We start from the raw sequence: 17,274 nt of genomic DNA, 5'->3' as shown, positions 1-17,274 counted from the left end.
TCCTGCTTTACAGGTGAAAATAGAGCAAAAGGACCACTAGTCTTTGATTTTATTTATTTTCTGCTGTGATCTGATGTGAAAGACTGAGTGTAAACACAAAAAAATATTTTATTTTATGTGCTGGAATGTGCAGAAAATAGGTTTAAATGTTAAACAACAACAACAACAAGTGAAAAAGCACAACTTCACCCATCTCCCTGCTACCCAAAACCTTTCTGCAGAGAACCCAGCGGTCCCGTTCCCAGCTGAAAAGTGTGTGGAAGCACTGGACATGCTGAAGGTGGAGTTCAGTGTGCGATTCCATCAACTACATGTTCATGCAAAAGAAATCCGTCTTTTCCAAAACCCCTTTGTTGCCAACAACGATGAAGCCCAGCTGAGCTGGCCGAGTTACAGAACTGTGATGTTCTGAAAGACGCATTCAAGCCCAACAGTCTCCTTGACTTCTATGCCACCCTCCCAAATGACACGTACCCTAACATAAAAAATTTTTTAAAAAAAACACGCAATGAAGATGTCCACACTTTTTGGCAGCACATATATCTGCGAGCAAACCTTTTCACACATGAAACTCATGAAAACTCCGATGAGATCAAGATTGACAGATGAACATCTGCATCAGTGTTTGAGAGTGGCTGTGACTAGAATGCAGATGCAGGCCCACAGTTCACACTGATGAACATACAGTACATAGGTAAGCTCACTTTTGCGACTTGAATAAGTTATTCTGAGTATAAACAAATATAATCATAATAAAATCTACTGGGATAAAATCCATCTCCACAACCATACTGGTATTGAAATGTTTTGTGCTGTGTAGGTGCTGTATCACTTAGTTCGGTTTCTCAGCCTGCTTGCTTTGTGGTTTTCAGAGGGAAGTTGATGAGAGAGAGCAAACAGTGGTGTCTACTAGGCTACCCTACTGGAACCTACAAAACTGGATTATAAGGAAAGAACTCAAGAACTTTGAGAGACTGCTCATATGAGTCATTTAAGAGATTCTGCTCTGACAACTGAAGCTTAAGATTGCACACGGCACAACAGAAACTTGCTTTCTGTGAAGAACCCAGAGAGGGTTATTTGATTATTTATTGATGTCATAAATAGTGTTATTAAGTATTTCCTAAGTTAATTTTTTCTGAACCCAGAGAGGGTTATTTGATCTCGGAAAGAGTTATTAATATTTATATTACTATATTTGGTTATGTGTGGCTTTCTGGAAAACAATAAATGTTTACATTTCGGCAAACCTGCAATCGTCACACTTTTTCTGTTACAAACTGACCCTGGCCCCCCATCAGAGAAGGGAAAAGTTATGTGGCCCTCACTGGAAAAAGTTTGGGGACCCCTGCACTACACCATCAAACACAGCGGTTACTGTGAATCAGCAGCAGCAGCTAGAAGATGTGGACAGGTTCATGTACCTGGGTTGCACTTTTAGCAGTGACGGGGACGTGGAGCATGACGTTAAGTGCAGAATTGGGAAAGCATGGGCAGCCTTTCAACGTCTACGACCTATATGGATGACCACCGCACTGCCTTTACCAACCAAGTTGCTGCTCCTGAAGACCATCGTTATACCGACGGCACTGTACGCAGTGGAGACTTGGAAATCGACTGCAAAGATCAACCGCCATCTCGACGTCTTCCAACAACGTTGTCTTCGACGGCTGCTCAAGATCACATATCGGGATCGTGTTGCCAATGGGGAAGTATATCGCCATGCGGGAGTAGAGCCGCTCCATGTCCAAGTCACAAAGCGTCGCTTCAGATTTGCCGGTCACATCCTTCGGCTACCGGACCCGAGACCTGCCCGTGTCGCGGTTCTGTGGAACCCGAAGAATGGAAAGAGATGGCGAGGAAGGCCCAAAATAACATGGAGGAGGACTTTCCTTGAAGATTTACGCTCAGCCGAACTGGGATGAAGCAACAACTGCCGCGATGGACCGAGTTCAATGGCGCTCTCTTGTCGCCCGATGCACCGATCGGCGCGGGAGGATCTAAGTCTAAGTAAGACACCTGTCAAGCCTACACCTAAGATACAGTATATCATCTCATCCTAATTAATGTTGAAAAAAAGCTTGTACTTGTCTTATTATATACTTTTTGTACACATTAGTCTGAGTCCAATAAGAAGTCTAAATATGGTTCGATTATTATACATTTCTGTGTTTCATTTATTATCAGTGAGTTCAAAGTCAAATAACTTCATGATTAAAAAGGGCAAAGCCTGGTTCACTATTTTGCTTTTTATTGTTTTGTGTAGTATCTATCCAATACCAAGTGAATACAGGCCGGTATCGCTGATACCGATACTGATACTATTCAATAAATAAGGTGGATGCGTTATTGAATTGCCAAATCTCAATTAATTTTCATGAGCTTAAGTGTTTTTTGTGATGTTTCCTTTTGTATTATTAAATAGTTAAACCCAGGACATAATTAGGACAAAGTTTATAATTATATAGAAAATGCTTATAGAAAATGAATATTATCAATTTTTTTTGGAAAAATCTTAAATAAAAAGTGCACGCAAACTAGTTAACTAATTAAAACAATCAAGTACTGTTGAGAAACTATCATACAAAAATTACAATTAAAAATCTCAACAACAAAAACAACAACAACTGGGGAAAATATAAATAATATGTAAACTAAAGAACCCCCAAAGCATCTAAGTCAGGTGACAGCGCAACATCTAAACACAAGAGGGGGGTGGGGGAGCAAAATGTGCCTCCTCTGCGCTGACACAGGAGCAGCGAGTCCAGCGACCTGGCTATTTGTCCACAGCATTGCAAACAAGAGCGGAACTTAAAGTAAAGAATCGATCTCACCAGGCTAGTATTGATCCGATACCGATGCCGACTTAGTATCGATACAATCGATATTTGGGTCGATCCGCCCACCACTAGTTTATTAGTCAAAGAGTCAAGAGAGGGTTACAAAGCAGCTCACAGACAGGTCAGCTGATACTGCATGATTAGATGTCCAATCAGCTGAACTGTCACTGCGGGGTACAGCCCAACCACACCAGGATTACCAGGGTGTAGTGTGGGCTCAAGTGACCAATCCGTTTGATTTCACCCAACATCCACAGAGGTCTTCAAGGTCAGTGTCATGATCTGTTGGTCAAAAATTGACAAAAAGCCTTATAATTTAGAAACTATGACTCTTAAAAGTGTACTGTGTATTGTCATCATGTAGAAAGTAGTGTATAAACATATGTCACATTTGACCTGTGACCTCTCCGTTAATAAATTGATCTGAAGGTCGAAGTGCTAGTAATGCCATATAGAGCTATTTAAAACCATGTTTCTTACTGCCAGTTTGACAGCATATAGACATATGGGAACAATTTATTTAATTAAAAATGAATTGAGTTTCTTATTTCCTTCTAACTGTCCCATCTTACTCTTGTTTTAGTTTTTTAAATACATTTCCTGAAAAGTCCACAATTTCTATGATCAGACATGTGAGACTGATCTCACTAGATTAGATTAGATGAAACTTTATTAATCCCTCAGGTGGGTTCCTCCGGGAAATTCAGTTTCCAGTAGCACTGACAGAAGTTGCATGTTACAGATACAATCAAGGGGAATCAGAGCAGAATTTAAACATAAATATACCATATATATATATATATATATATACACACACACAGAGAATGTATAATATGGATAAATAGGAATACCTGTGGATTGCACATTTGAGTGAGTCTATTGCACAGTCGAATATAAGAAGAAATATTGTGAATATTGCACAGTGTAAAAAAAACCCACTACAGCTCAGTTGTTCCCACTCTCCTTTGTCCCCGTTTCCCCTCCCTCTCTCCTCCAACGAGGAGTTAAACAGCCGGATGGCGTTTGGGACAAAGGAGTTTTTAAGTCTGTTGGTTCTTGACTTTGGGAGAAGCAACCTGTTGCTGAATAGGGGCTACTTGGGGCTAGGGTTAGGCAAATGAACAGAGAAGAAAGTCCAGCCTTACAGTCATAACATTTTTTTTTTTTTTTCATTTACATCATACTGGATATTATTCTTTGGTCCACAAGGTGCACCAACTTCAGCAAGTTATCTGTCACTGTACTATGCAATTAACAGCATTAACCTTTCAATGCCTAGAAGAAGAAAAACTGAACGTCCTTCACATAATCCAAAGTGGGCCCTTCAAACAGTCCAGAACCTGGAACTGTTTGTGTACTTAATAATATATTGCTGAACTTCTCTAAGTTACAATAGCTTGTGTTAGTATGTGTACACAAAGATTATAAAAACACAGAATAAAATTGTAAGAAGTCACCAGTTGACGCAGTTTAAGGACACTTGTTCTTCTGTGCAGTCTCACCTGGAGCTCACGTTTGTAGTTCATGCCATCGTGACAAAATATTGTTAAATTAATAGTTAAAAGACGTCCATGAATGCACTGCTAACTGCTCTTCAACCTTATAAAAATTAACGTGCATTTTGATTATGAACCACTTTTACAAAACCAAAAGCTTCACTGTCTTTAGTGATTTATATGTCTAAAAAAACGGGTTCAGTTTGTAACTGAGAGAGCGGCTCGGTGGCGCTGAATTATATTTCCAATAGAAACACAATTTCACATGTTGTAGTAACAACACACTGCCACAAGATGGCAGCCTAGGCCTACTTTACCAAGTGACAGATCCTTGAAAGAGTGACAGTGACACTTTTTATGAACTCATCTGTAATGTGTCACCTTTTCTGTAGAACGAAGAAGTGCTTCCCTTCTTTTAAAGTAAATACAGGCTTACAAAGATCCTCTAAACATGTTTCTGAAATAATCCTAAACACAATCATTGATTCAAAAATGCAAGAAACAATTTATTGAATCACTCTTCTTAGCTTAATTACTGAACTTATTAAAAAAATAAAAAAAGACTTTTTCTTTTTTTTTTTTTAAAGAGACATTTCTGCTGTGACTTCACTGTGGTTTGTATGTGCAGGCAGGAGTGTGAAATCTCAGAACAGCAGAGGATTGTCGAGCACGGCCACTCCTGCTGCGACGCCCCCGTCTGAGTGTTCTGAGCTCTTGGTCCTCAGCAGATGGCCCACACACTCATTTGTCACCATGTCTTTACCCTGTCTGTAAGAAAACAAAGAAAAGGCTAAAATTAGAAACAACCACTACACTGGGAATCTGCAAATACTTCTAAAAAAAACAGCCACAAACAAAATGCATTTAATATCAATGCAGTAGTGGTCACATACCTTACATATGCTCCAAACACTCCCAGTTCACTGAGACAGTTGCTTATTTTCAGGGGGCTGCCTTGTCTCATCAGGTAGTTCCTTACAGGAGTTGGATGGATTTTATCCATCAGAATATAGGCTGTACGCTCGGTACTCTCCTTCACTTGTTCCAGGACCTGGCAGATCTCTGATCCATAAATGTTGTTACCTAGAAAAACAATACTACACTTAAGTATAGATAAAATGGACATGGCTAGATAGGAATTATTTCACATTAGCAGATGAGCAAACTTTTGTAAAACACTTTTTAAAATTAGTGAAGAGAAAGTTCAGTTTTACCCAGTGAACCACACCTGGCTACACCCGGCCAGTCTGACAGGCAAATGGAGAGATCTTTATTTGGCTGGGTTTTTTCCTACTTATGTTGGATAATGCTAGCCTGCTTGCTAGTACAAGCAAGTTGCTACATATTTAGAATAAAAAAATATTAAACAAATACTGCCTCAAGTAGTCTTTCTTTCAGATGCTCCCTTTAGGGGTTGCCACAGTGGATCATCTGCCCCTTTGTCATGCTATCCCTAACATCCTCCTCTGTCACACCAACCCTGTGCATGTCCTCCTTCACCACATCCATCAATCTCTTTGGTTTTTTGCTTCCTCCTGCCTGGCAGCTCCATCTTCAGCTCTGCTACCTCCAGCCCAGCCTCCTGTCTTTTTGTCAATGCCATTGTCACTAAACCATACATCATAGCAGGCCTCACTGCCATCTTGTAATCCTTCCCTTTCACTCTTGCTGCTATCCTTCTGTCACAAATCCCACTCCACCCTGCCTGCACCCAACTCTTTACTTCTCTTGTGTGCTGTCTGTTGCTGTGGATAGTTGACCCCAAGTATTAAATCTCATCTACCTTCACTATCTCTACTTCTTCTATCTCCACCATTATACCTGCCTCCCTCTGACTCACATACATGTATTCTGTCTCGCGTCAGCTGACTTTCCTTCACCTTCTCTCCAGAGAATCTGTTGTGCTCTTTTCAGCACGAAGCCACACTCCTGCTCACTGATCGTCACCTCTCATTTTCACCTAGTCTCAGCAACTTTGTCCCAAAGCTTCTTGATTTATCCTTCTGTAGTTACTACAGCTTTGCACATCCGTCTTGTTCTTGAAAATCAGCAGCAGCACACCTCTCCATTCCTCGGGCATCCTCTCAGTCTCTGTTAAACGGTCTGGTCAGATTGCCCTCTCGTCTAACTCCCCGCCTCCATCCTCCTCTCTCTTTCATCTTCTACATTCATCAGCTCCTCAAAGTTCTCCTTCCAGTTCATGTGTAAAATTACTGCTAAAATAGCTCATATGAACCCTGATACTGACCTATGTATTTATCAAAACAAATGCTCTGATATTACAAAGAAAACTAATGATTGCTTTTTACAGTATTAGCCCAGAGTGATGTAAGGCAGGGTGGTTAGTCAGCCATAACCTGCTGACAACTTGTATCTGGTAGCTTTTTCACATCCTGATCAATGTTGTTGTCAAGTGTGTCTCATACACACTATTATCTCAGTCACAGTACAGCATGCATGAATCACAGTAGATACACAGTAATGCAAAACAGCAGGCAGTCATGTATGTGTCGTCACTGTTTTGACTGAGGCTAGCTCATACATGGAATGCAAGCAAATACTGCACGTGTGTGCAGATCCATGCACTGCTTAAACTTCCCGAGTTTAACAAATGGTGAGCAGCAAACACAAGTTCCATCATTTGCTTCTGGTGTTAACATCAAGTGTGCTTTATTAAAAAGTTCAGTTTACCTCCTCCTTCTCGCTGAGGCTTCAAGACAAACCGCTCTGGTGCTGCCAAGGCCATTGACACTGTTTTGTCCCCCTCTGGACCCTGTAGACGAGCACAACCATGTGTATTTAAAAAGTCATTACCAGGCCCAGGCTCTTCCAGCAGCCACCAGGCCCAGGATCCTCCAGCAGCCACCAGGCCCAGGCTCTTCCAGCAGCCACCAGGCCCAGGCTCTTCCAGCAGCCACCAGGCCCAGGATCCTCCAGCAGCCACCAGGCCCAGGCTCTTCCAGCAGTCACTAGGCCCAGGATCCTCCTGCTCCACCAGGCCCAGGATCCTCCAGCAGCCACTGGGCCCAGGATCCTCCAGCAGCCAGGCACCAACAAGTAAACCAACAGTGACTTCAACGGGCCATCACAAGGAAATACCAATCTCATCATTTTCAAAATGCCACCTAAAAAAGCAAACCCAGGAGTTGAAGAGGAGTTGGAGGAGATTAGGAAATCGCTTAATTTCATGTCTGATGAACTGAGCAAAGTGGCTAAACAACAAGGTATGCTACATGACCTAATGGATGAAATAAAACAACTAAAAAACCTCATAAAGGACAAGGACAAGAAAATAGACGACTTGGAACGGCGAATCGAGGACCTTGAACAATACACAAGAATGGATGATTTAGTCATAAGTGGTCTGGAGACGCAACACCGAACCTACGCCAGAGTAACAGCTGGCGGAGGTAAAGACGGTGAAGATGCCCCGGTAGAGGAGCTGCAAACGCTTGAACAGCAAGTGATAAAATTCCTTCAAACGAAGAATGTAAGTATTCAGAGCCATCATATTGCAGCATGCCACACGCTCCCCAGAAAAGACAGTAAAACAAAGCCAGCAATCATTCTTCGGTTTGTGAGTCGCAAAACAAAGATTGAGTTACTGAAACAGGGTAAGAAGCTAAAAGGGACTGGTGTGTATTTAAATGAACATTTAACGAAAAAGACTGCTGAAATTGCAAGACAGGCACGCAGCCTGAGAAAACAAAATAAGATACAAGCGACATGGACGAGGAACTGCAAAGTAATGATAAGACTAAATGGCAATCCCGAAGAAGCGAAAGTTGTGATGATAAGAGAACTCAAAGACTTAGAGCAATATAAATAATCAGGAATCTGCTATGGAATCTATTGGAAAAGTGACGATTGGATAATGAACAATGGGTATGGAAAGTGTTTCTGGCCTTATGGCTCAAAAACAATGGAAACAACAACAACAAAAACACATAAATGACAAGTTTGGACACAGATTATAGGTTTCCATTCGGAGATATTGAAGAGGAAGACTTTGATTATGAAAAGGACTGTCAAGGTGGTTATTTTGCCACACACGCTGAGAAAACGAACTTCAAAACGTTTAACTATGCAGAGCACAACATGAATGACCCTGAAAGTAACATTGACCCAGATACCCACTTCTACAATAACACCAATAATACTTGTGCGTACTATACAGACGACCAATTCAATGTGAATATTAAAATGGCAAATGCATTGTCGGTCATACATTTCAATAGTAGAAGCCTGTATAAAAAATTTTCTAAAATTACAGAATGTTTAAGTAAGTTAAAAAAGTTTAATATAATTGCAATATCAGAAACATGGCTCGATAATGAGAAAGTTAGTGAAATGGGACTGGAAGGATACGAATTATTTACAATGAACAGGGTGAATAAAAAAGGAGGCGGTGTTGCTTTATATGTAGATAAAGTTTTGAAATGTAGTCTGATTGAATGCATGTCAAGCACCATAGATAACATATTGGAATGTGTCACTATTGAAATTCATGTTGAAAAAGCTAACAATATAATTATAAGTTGCATCTATAGGACACCAGGTTCATGCCTTGAGATATTCAATGAAAAACTTGCTGCTATGTTTAGCAACCTAAATGATAAAAAAGTGCAAATAATTTGTGGTGATTTTAATATAGATTTGCTAAACCCAAATGGACATCAGAAAACAACAGATTTCATAAATACAATGTATAGTAACTCCCTTTTCCCTGTAATTATAAAACCAAGTAGAATAACAATTGATACAGCTACATTGATAGATAATATATTCACAAATAAAATTGACCATGAAATAGTAGGTGGACTTCTTATAACTGATATAAGCGATCATCTTCCTGTTTTTGCAATTTTTCAAAATTATTTTGGGATTAAAACTAAACAAAAGAATCAAATATTTGATATGATACGACATAGAACAACAAGAGCCATTGCTGCCCTCCAGGTGGACTTAAAGGAACACAATTGGAATGAGGTTTTTGCAAATGAAGATTCAAATAGTGCGTATGATGCATTCTTATCAACTGTAATTTCACTATATGAAAAACATTGTCCTTTAATGAAAATCACTAGAAAGCATCACAGATCAAATAAGCCATGGATCACAAAGGGGATAGAAGATGCATGTAAAAAGAAAAATAATCTATATAAGAGATTCATAAAACAGAGGACAAAAGATGCTGAAATAAAGTACAAGTTATATAAAAATAGATTAGTAAATATTATAAGAACAAGTAAGAAAGAATATTACCACAAATTATTGGAGCAAAGTAGAAGTAACACACAAGAAACATGGAGGATATTAAACAGCATAATCAAAAAGGGCTCAAAAAATAAGAATTATCCAGATTATTTTAAAAAAGATAAAGATATTGTGCTTGATAAAACTAAAGACATTGCAAATGAATTTAATGATTTCTTTGTAAATGTTGGCTTTAATTTAGCAAAAGAAATTCCAGAGTCAAGAAATAATAACGACCTAAATAAACATATTACTCAGAATGTGTCCTCCATGTTTATTGGTGCTGCAACTCATAGAGAAATAATTAACATTGTGAAGACATTTAAAAATAAAAAGTCCACTGACTGTTTTGGTATTGACATGATATTAGTTAAAAGTATTATAGAATATATAGTGCAACCTTTCGCATACATTTGTAATCTGTCCTTTCAAACTGGTGTGTTTCCCTCACAAATGAAAATAGCAAAAGTTATTCCAATCCATAAAAACGGAGAGAGATGTCAGTTTACCAATTATAGGCCAATATCACTACTCCCACAGTTCTCAAAAATTTTAGAAAAGTTATTTGTTAATAGACTTGATAAATATATTGAGAAGCATAATCTCCTAAGTGATAACCAATATGGTTTTAGAGCGAAAAGGTCCACTTCAATGGCAGTGATGGAACTTGTTGAAGGGATATCTAATGCAATAGATAATAAGGAATATACTGTTGGTGTTTTTATAGACTTAAAAAAGGCATTTGATACAATTGATCATTCTATATTAATGAATAAACTAGAGAGATATGGCATAAGAGGGATAGCATACAAGTGGATGAAAAGTTACCTGGATGAAAGATATCAATATGTCGAATTCAATAATGTAAAATCTAAGCAGTTGAAGGTAACTTGTGGTGTTCCTCAGGGCTCTGTGCTGGGCCCTAAATTATTTATATTATATATAAATGACATATGTAGTGTTTCCAAACTGTTAAAATGTGTATTGTTTGCTGATGATACCACTCTGTACTGCTCAGGTAAAAACTTAGAACAGCTTCTGACTACAGCGGAAAAGGAGTTAAATATATTAAAAAACTGGTTTGATGTAAATAAGTTATCATTAAATATAAAGAAAACAAAATTGATTATTTTTGGCACTAGACAAATGAAAAATGTATCTAAAATAAGGGTTAATGGAATTGAAATTGAAAGAGTGTACGAAAATAAATTTCTTGGAGTGATAATTGATGATAAGCTGAGTTGGAAGTCTCATATAAACCACGTGAAAACAAAAATGTCAAAAACCATTGCTATTCTCTATAAAACAAAGCATGTCCTGAACAAAAAATCATTATACACACTTTATTGTACTCTGTTGCTTCCATATATGACTTACTGTCTGGAGATATGGGGTAATGCATATAAAACGAACACTCTTCATATTTTCAAGTTACAAAAAAAAGCTATAAGAATTATAAACCAATCAAACTATATAGAACCAACTAACATTTTGTTTATTAATCTGAATACCCTGAAATTTTATGATTTAGTTGAATATAAAATGGCACAGATAATGTATAAAGCACAAAATAACTTGCTTTGCCCCAGTACTCAGAAGCTGTTCAAAGTCAGAGAGAGTCAATATGACTTAAGGGGAACAGATTTCTTTAAAAAAAACAAGATAAGGACAAATATAAAGCAGAGATGTGTTTCTGTTAGAGGAGTTAACCTGTGGAATAGTTATGACAGTGATTTAAAAAGGTGTAGTTCATTTTCCTTGTTTAAAAACATGTTTAAAAATAGAGTAATAGAAAAATATATAAATCAAGAATGAAAAGAGCAAAAAGGAGAAAAAAAAAACAACCTCTTGATTCTTTTGCTTTGATGTAGTTACTTATCTAAGGTGGAAAGTTTTTTTTTCTTTGTTTTTTTTTTGTTTGTTTGTTTGTTTGTTTGTTTGTTTGGTTTTTGCTTTGTTTTATTATTTTCTTCAAGCCCTGTGTACAGGAGCTGCATACAAAAAGATATTTTGTGAAAAGGGTTGGCGTAATAAGCAAATGCTTCAGCCAATACCTTTTGATTAGCCTTGTCTCATGCCTTCTTTCTTTATGGTAGATTTTTGTTCTATTTTCACTGTTTGTTTGTTTTTTTCACTGTTTTCACTGAGATTTGAATTTGAATGCTAATCAATAAAATCAAAATCAAATCAAATCACAACCACAGAGAAATAAATGAGAGGAATAAAATGTGAATGATATTGCTTACACTGAACATCAACACCCAGGTGAGGATTATCTAATGCCAAACTTTCCAAACAATGAAAAAATCGTGTGCTTTTTCTCACCATGTCTAGAGTGTAGAGGCCGGCGAACGTCGCTCGGATCTGCTGCACAGCTTGAGGCTGGTCCGGGAAGAACCTCTCCAGGACTCCAGGTCTGGCGAGCACTTGCTGAACCTTCTTGGTACCAGCCAGGTGAGTGCTGATATCTGGACACTTCACAGCTCGAGAGCGCTCCATGAGGAGACGAGCATCCCAGCTCTGCAATTGAAAACAGACAATGAATTCTCTGCCTGTCTTTTTATCATTAGATGATTTTCCAGCATAAAACAGCCTCTACCATTTCACTAACTCTTGGAATCTTATTTCACTGCTGCTAATAACGTTTTACACACTGTCGCAGGTTTTTTTAGCTTTGTTTGTACAAACTTTCTCGTGGTTGAGATTCCTGACAAAACAGCCAGCACACCGACCAGCAGAGCGTGACAATAGTTGGTTTATATTACGCTGAGATTTGACAGACAGAGACAGAAGAATGAAGGAGAACAACACTGAGTCACGCTATCAAAGAGAGCCTGGACCGTAGATTCAGCAGTTTGGCTTAAATTTGCAAACTGTTTTAACTCGTTATGTCCAATTAAGTGTTGGTTCCAGGGTGCTCGCCAGTTTTCCTTCACTTCCTGTTCCTGCCTGCAGAATTAACACACAGCTGCACGTATCTACACACAATGTTGCAGAGAACATTGTGGCTCAAGAGTTGGCAGTTTGTCTTGTAATCGGAAGGTTGCCGGTTCGAGCCCCGGCACCAACAGTCTCGGTCGCCTACTGGTTGCCTACCGCCTACTGGTGGTGGTCAGAGGGCCCAGTGTGTGAATGTGTGTGTGAATGACTGAATGTAGTGTAAAGCGCTATACAAATACAGGCCATTTACCATCTAATCACCCATTCAGACTGACAAGGCGACAGGTCTGTTGTCACTTATATCAGCCAATCAGGGCTAGACTTGGTGTTGCTAGGCAGGGAAAGAAATAAACTGGATGATAATGACGTTCCAGTTTCTCATGAATACGAATCATTTTAAGTAAGTCTGCATGTTGCATGTTTCTAACTAAACTCTAATGTAATCTTCCATTCTGTGTGCAAATCAAAAGTTGGACCTGTTCAGAAGTGTAGTTGTCAGGCATGTAACCATTCCTGAAATACACCACGGCGACCTCTTTGCCGTCCCTGAAGTGAAAGCGACATAAAAGACACATTAAGGACCACTGCTATGCGTAACACATAGTTTTTGTTTGAGAATAATACACTTAAATAATGTGTCAGTGCATTGTGAGCTGACAGAAATCGACTTACACAAAAAGCCTCTTGTCCTGATCAAGGGAGCCTGCTTTAAAGACATCTTCAAACCGCAGTCTTATTACGTGAATGTTTCTGAAACACGGCATGTTGGTGAAAAGCACAACTCTTCAAATGCTTTAAGATAATGTTTTAACTTCCACACAAAGAAAACATGCAGGTATGAGAGCTCTAACCCTTCACATGTAACACCTACCTCTTCCAAAGTTCATACTCAATGAATCGCTGATCAAAGATATTTCTCTGGACGTCTTCCACAAAGAACACAACGACTGCTCTGCAACGACAACAACTGCATCTCAAAATTTCTGGACTTTTTCTGGTTCTCACGGTTTTGATTTTAACTGAAATGATTTGCTTTTTGGTGCCCCATACTACCAAAACTGTCACTGGCCTTTGTTGTCCTGAAGAAATGTTTGTAATATTATGATGCACTGAGCAACCACACCAGCAGAAGCAGTGTTTGAATGTACAGCTCCACTGGCAAGACGTTTTATTCTGGATATACTAATTAATTCATCATGTATGGTGACATAATTAGACCAAGTGAATAAAGCAAAGAGCGATCAACAGCATGTCTGGCATGTAGTCGATGGATGTACTTCATTCTTACTTCTCTGATCCATAGAGCTCCCAGGCTTTGGCAATAGCCCTGGCCAGACCAGCTGCAGGATTATTATCCAGGATACGCTCGCTCTCCTCCAGCCTGCCGGCCATCTTCAGGATATGTCTGTCAAGCAAGATTGTAAGCACTCTCAGCAAACCTAATCACAGCACATTATGCATCATTATTTCCTGACCATGCCTCGAACAATCCAGTCTCACTCTAAGTCGCCTGTGACGCCTTAAGATGAGCATTTTCGCTGCCATCATCTTGCCACCTTGAAACTGATAAACTGAGGGAAACTGTACAGCCATAGGCTAGCAACTTGTCGATCAATCCTGCCTTATATAGTCTATATTAAATTAACTTTATATTGTATTTAATAAGACATGACATTAATGAGCCTATAAACTCATAACAGGGGCATTTTCATGTAGACATCTATACAACGGAATATCTTTCACAACCACAAGAGGCCACAAATGGCTCTTGGCCATTGAAAAGAATGCAGATTAAAAGAACTTCTGCAGTGGCTTCATTTTTCAGACACAAAACCTATGTCTATCTTTTATACAGGGTGGGCCATTTATATGGATACACCGTAATAACATGGGAATGGTTGGTGATATTAAAGTCCTGTTTGTGGCACATTAGTATATGTGAGGGGGCAAACTCCTCAAGATGGGTGGTGACCATGGTGGCCATTTAGAAGTCGGCCATCTTGGATACAACTTTTGTTTTTTCAATAGGAAGAGGGCCATGTGACACATCAAACTTATTGGTAATGTCACAAGAAAAACAATGGTGGGCTTGGTTTCAACGTAACTTTATTCTTTCATGAGTTATGTACAAGTTTCTGACCACTTATAAAATGTGTTCAATGTGCTGCCCATTGTGTTGGATTGTCAATGCAACCCTCTTCTCCCACTTTTCACACACTGATAGCAACACTGCAGGAGAAATGCCAGCACAGGCATCCAGTATCCGTGGTTTCAGGTGCTGCACATCTCGTATCTTCACACCATAGACAATTGCCTTCAGATGACCCCAAAGATAAAAGTCTAAGGGGGTCAGATCGGGAGACCTTGGGGGCCATTCAACTGGCCCACGACGACCAATCCACTTTCCAGGAAACTGTTCATCTAGGAATGCTCGGACCTGGCACCCATAATGTGGTGGTGCACCATCTTGCTGGAAAAACTCAGGGAACGTGCCAGCTTCAGTGCATAAAGAGGGAAACACATCATCATGTAGCAATTTCAAATATCCAGTGGCCTTGAGGTTTCCATTGATGAAGAATGGACCCACTATCGTTGTACCCCATATACCACACCAAACCATCACTTTTGTTGTTCCAACAGTCTTGGAGGGATCCATCCAGTGTGGGTCAGTGTCAGACCAATAGCAGTGGTATTGTTTGTTAACTTCACCATTCACATAAAAGTTTGCCTCATCACTGAACAAAATCTTCTGCATGAACTGAGGGTCCTGTTCCAATTTTTGTTTTGCCCATTCTGCAAATTCTGTGCGCCGATCTGGGTCATCCTCGTTGAGATGCTGCAGTAGCTGGAGTTTGTAAGGGTGCCATTTGTGAGTAGCTGATATCTGCCGAAGGGATGTTCCACTAATGCCACTCTCCAGTGACATGCGGCGAGTGCTACGCTGTAGACTCTTGCTGAATGAAGCTAGGACAGCCACTGATGTTTCTTCATTAGTGACAGTTTTCTTGCGTCCACATTTTGGCAAATCCAACACTGAACCAGTTTAACGAAACTTAGCAAGCAGTTTGCTAACTGTAGCATGGGAGATGGGTGGTCTCGTAGGGTGTCTTGCATTGAAATCTGCTGTAATTACCCGGTTACTGCGTTCACCAGATATTAACGCAATTTCGATCCGCTCCTCAAGTGTTAACCTCTTCGACATGTCAATGGCTGTGAACTAAGAGAAACTTGTAAACTTGTAAATAACTCATGAAATAATAAAGTTACGTTGAAACCAAGCACACCATTGTTTTTCTTGTGACATTACCAATAAGTTTGATGTGTCACATGGCCCTCTTCCTATTGAAAAAACAAAAGTTGTATCCAAGATGGCCGACTTCTAAATGACCACCATGGTCACCACCCATCTTGAGGAGTTTGCCCCCTCACATACACTAATGTGCCACAAACAGGACTTTAATATCACCAACCATTCCCATGTTATTACCGTGTAGCCATATAAATGACCCACCCTGTATAACAATGAAAATAAAAGGAACCAGCACACCAACAGTACAATAACTAGCACAACGGCCTAAGAAAACAATGCACAGGTGGCGTTAAACCTAACGAGAGCGTGAACCCTTAGTAGCATTACAGCATAAAACTGAGGGGCTATCGAGGCTCACCCAGAGATCAAAGTTTTGACATAATCACTGGCCTCCTCTGCTGAAACAAAGTCCTTCTCGACACCCTTATATGTGATGCGGAGTCATGCTGGATGAAGCAGGCCATACCGAACACCTTCAATGCCACCCTGGCGGTGTAGTCGGGGAAGACTGAGATGGTCCAGTCTCCAACTCTAACCTGTCAGCGTTCTCTAGCACGTCGTAAAATGTCAACACAGTCAGTGTGGTAATGAAACCTCCATACAATGGCTCGTGGACGGTCGCCAGGCTTAGGTGTGGGTTGGAGGGTCCTGTGCGAACGATCCAAAACTGGCTCCTTCCCCAGATCAAATGCTTATTTTAGCAAGGAGGCTACAGCAGCAGTGGTGCATGTGTCAGGGCCCTCCTGTACTCCCACTATCCTAACATTGTTGCACCCCGACCTGGACTCCAAGTCTTCACACTTATTTTCCAGCTTGGCTACATGAGCTGTGAGGCCCTTGATAGTGTTTTTCATCTCAGCTATATCATCAGAGCAGACAGTAAGTGCGTGTTCCATCTCCTTGACCGTACCTTTTAGCTCGGACATGGTAGAGTCATTGGCAGCTTTATCGATCGCCAGCTGCGTCTTCACCACCTGCAGGTCGAACTTAACCTCCTAAGACCCAAACTCTTCCACGGCATGCATTTTGATTTCTCTTTGATATTTGGGCATATTGGGGGCCGATGAATGTAAAAACAAAGAATTACCAGATTTTTTTTTTTACCTTATTTTTGTTTTTAAGAAAAATAAGAGCCACATATGAGGATATTCGTTTAAAATGTTGATAGAACAGTAGCAGCATAATGTCCTTGTAAGTGGATATCAGGCCTTTGTAGAGCAAAATTGAGTATTTTGGTCTAAATAACCCAAAATGTGATGTCCACATATGTGGACGCCAGACAACGGCTCACTCGAGGGTGTGGTCGCGGTTTGCAAACTAGGCCTCAGTTGTGTTTGAATAGTACTGCGGGTTTTAACATTTTTTGCTGCCATTTTACGCAGGCTCGAGTAAAACTTCTCAACAAAACAATCCACAAACCAAAACAGGACTG

The 17,274-nt window shown here is 39.9% G+C and overlaps 1 protein-coding gene across 1 annotated transcript; it reads right to left on the bottom strand.

Moving 5' to 3' along the window:
- Positions 1-4,820: 4,820 nt before the first annotated feature.
- Positions 4,821-14,433, bottom strand: LOC120722771 (glutathione synthetase-like). The gene is made up of 8 exons (XM_040013919.1): positions 13,821-14,433; positions 13,404-13,484; positions 13,205-13,282; positions 13,009-13,078; positions 11,918-12,112; positions 7,028-7,109; positions 5,230-5,419; positions 4,821-5,104 (listed from the first exon to the last, which is right to left on the bottom strand). Exons 1-8 carry the CDS (start codon positions 13,922-13,924, stop codon positions 4,981-4,983), a joined length of 924 nt encoding a protein of 307 aa, XP_039869853.1. The 5' UTR covers positions 13,925-14,433; the 3' UTR covers positions 4,821-4,980.
- Between the last annotated feature and the right edge of the window lie 2,841 nt (positions 14,434-17,274).

This window comes from Simochromis diagramma, unplaced genomic scaffold (genome assembly GCF_900408965.1).
Source record: "Simochromis diagramma unplaced genomic scaffold, fSimDia1.1 OVJJ01000705.1, whole genome shotgun sequence".
Lineage (NCBI taxonomy): Eukaryota > Metazoa > Chordata > Actinopteri > Cichliformes > Cichlidae > Simochromis > Simochromis diagramma.
This window is presented reverse-complemented; position numbering and strand designations above follow the sequence as displayed.

Coding starts and splice junctions, on each gene's coding strand:
- LOC120722771 (XM_040013919.1), bottom strand. CDS start 13,924: ATGGCCGGCAGGCTGGAGGAGAGCGAGCGTATCCTGGATAATAATCCT. Junction 7,110..11,917: donor GCCTCTACACTCTAGACATG/GTGAGAAAAAGC, acceptor GCTCGTCTACAG/GGTCCAGAGGGGGACAAAAC. Junction 5,105..5,229: donor GTGTTTGGAGCATATGTAAG/GTATGTGACCAC, acceptor GTTTTCTTACAG/ACAGGGTAAAGACATGGTGA.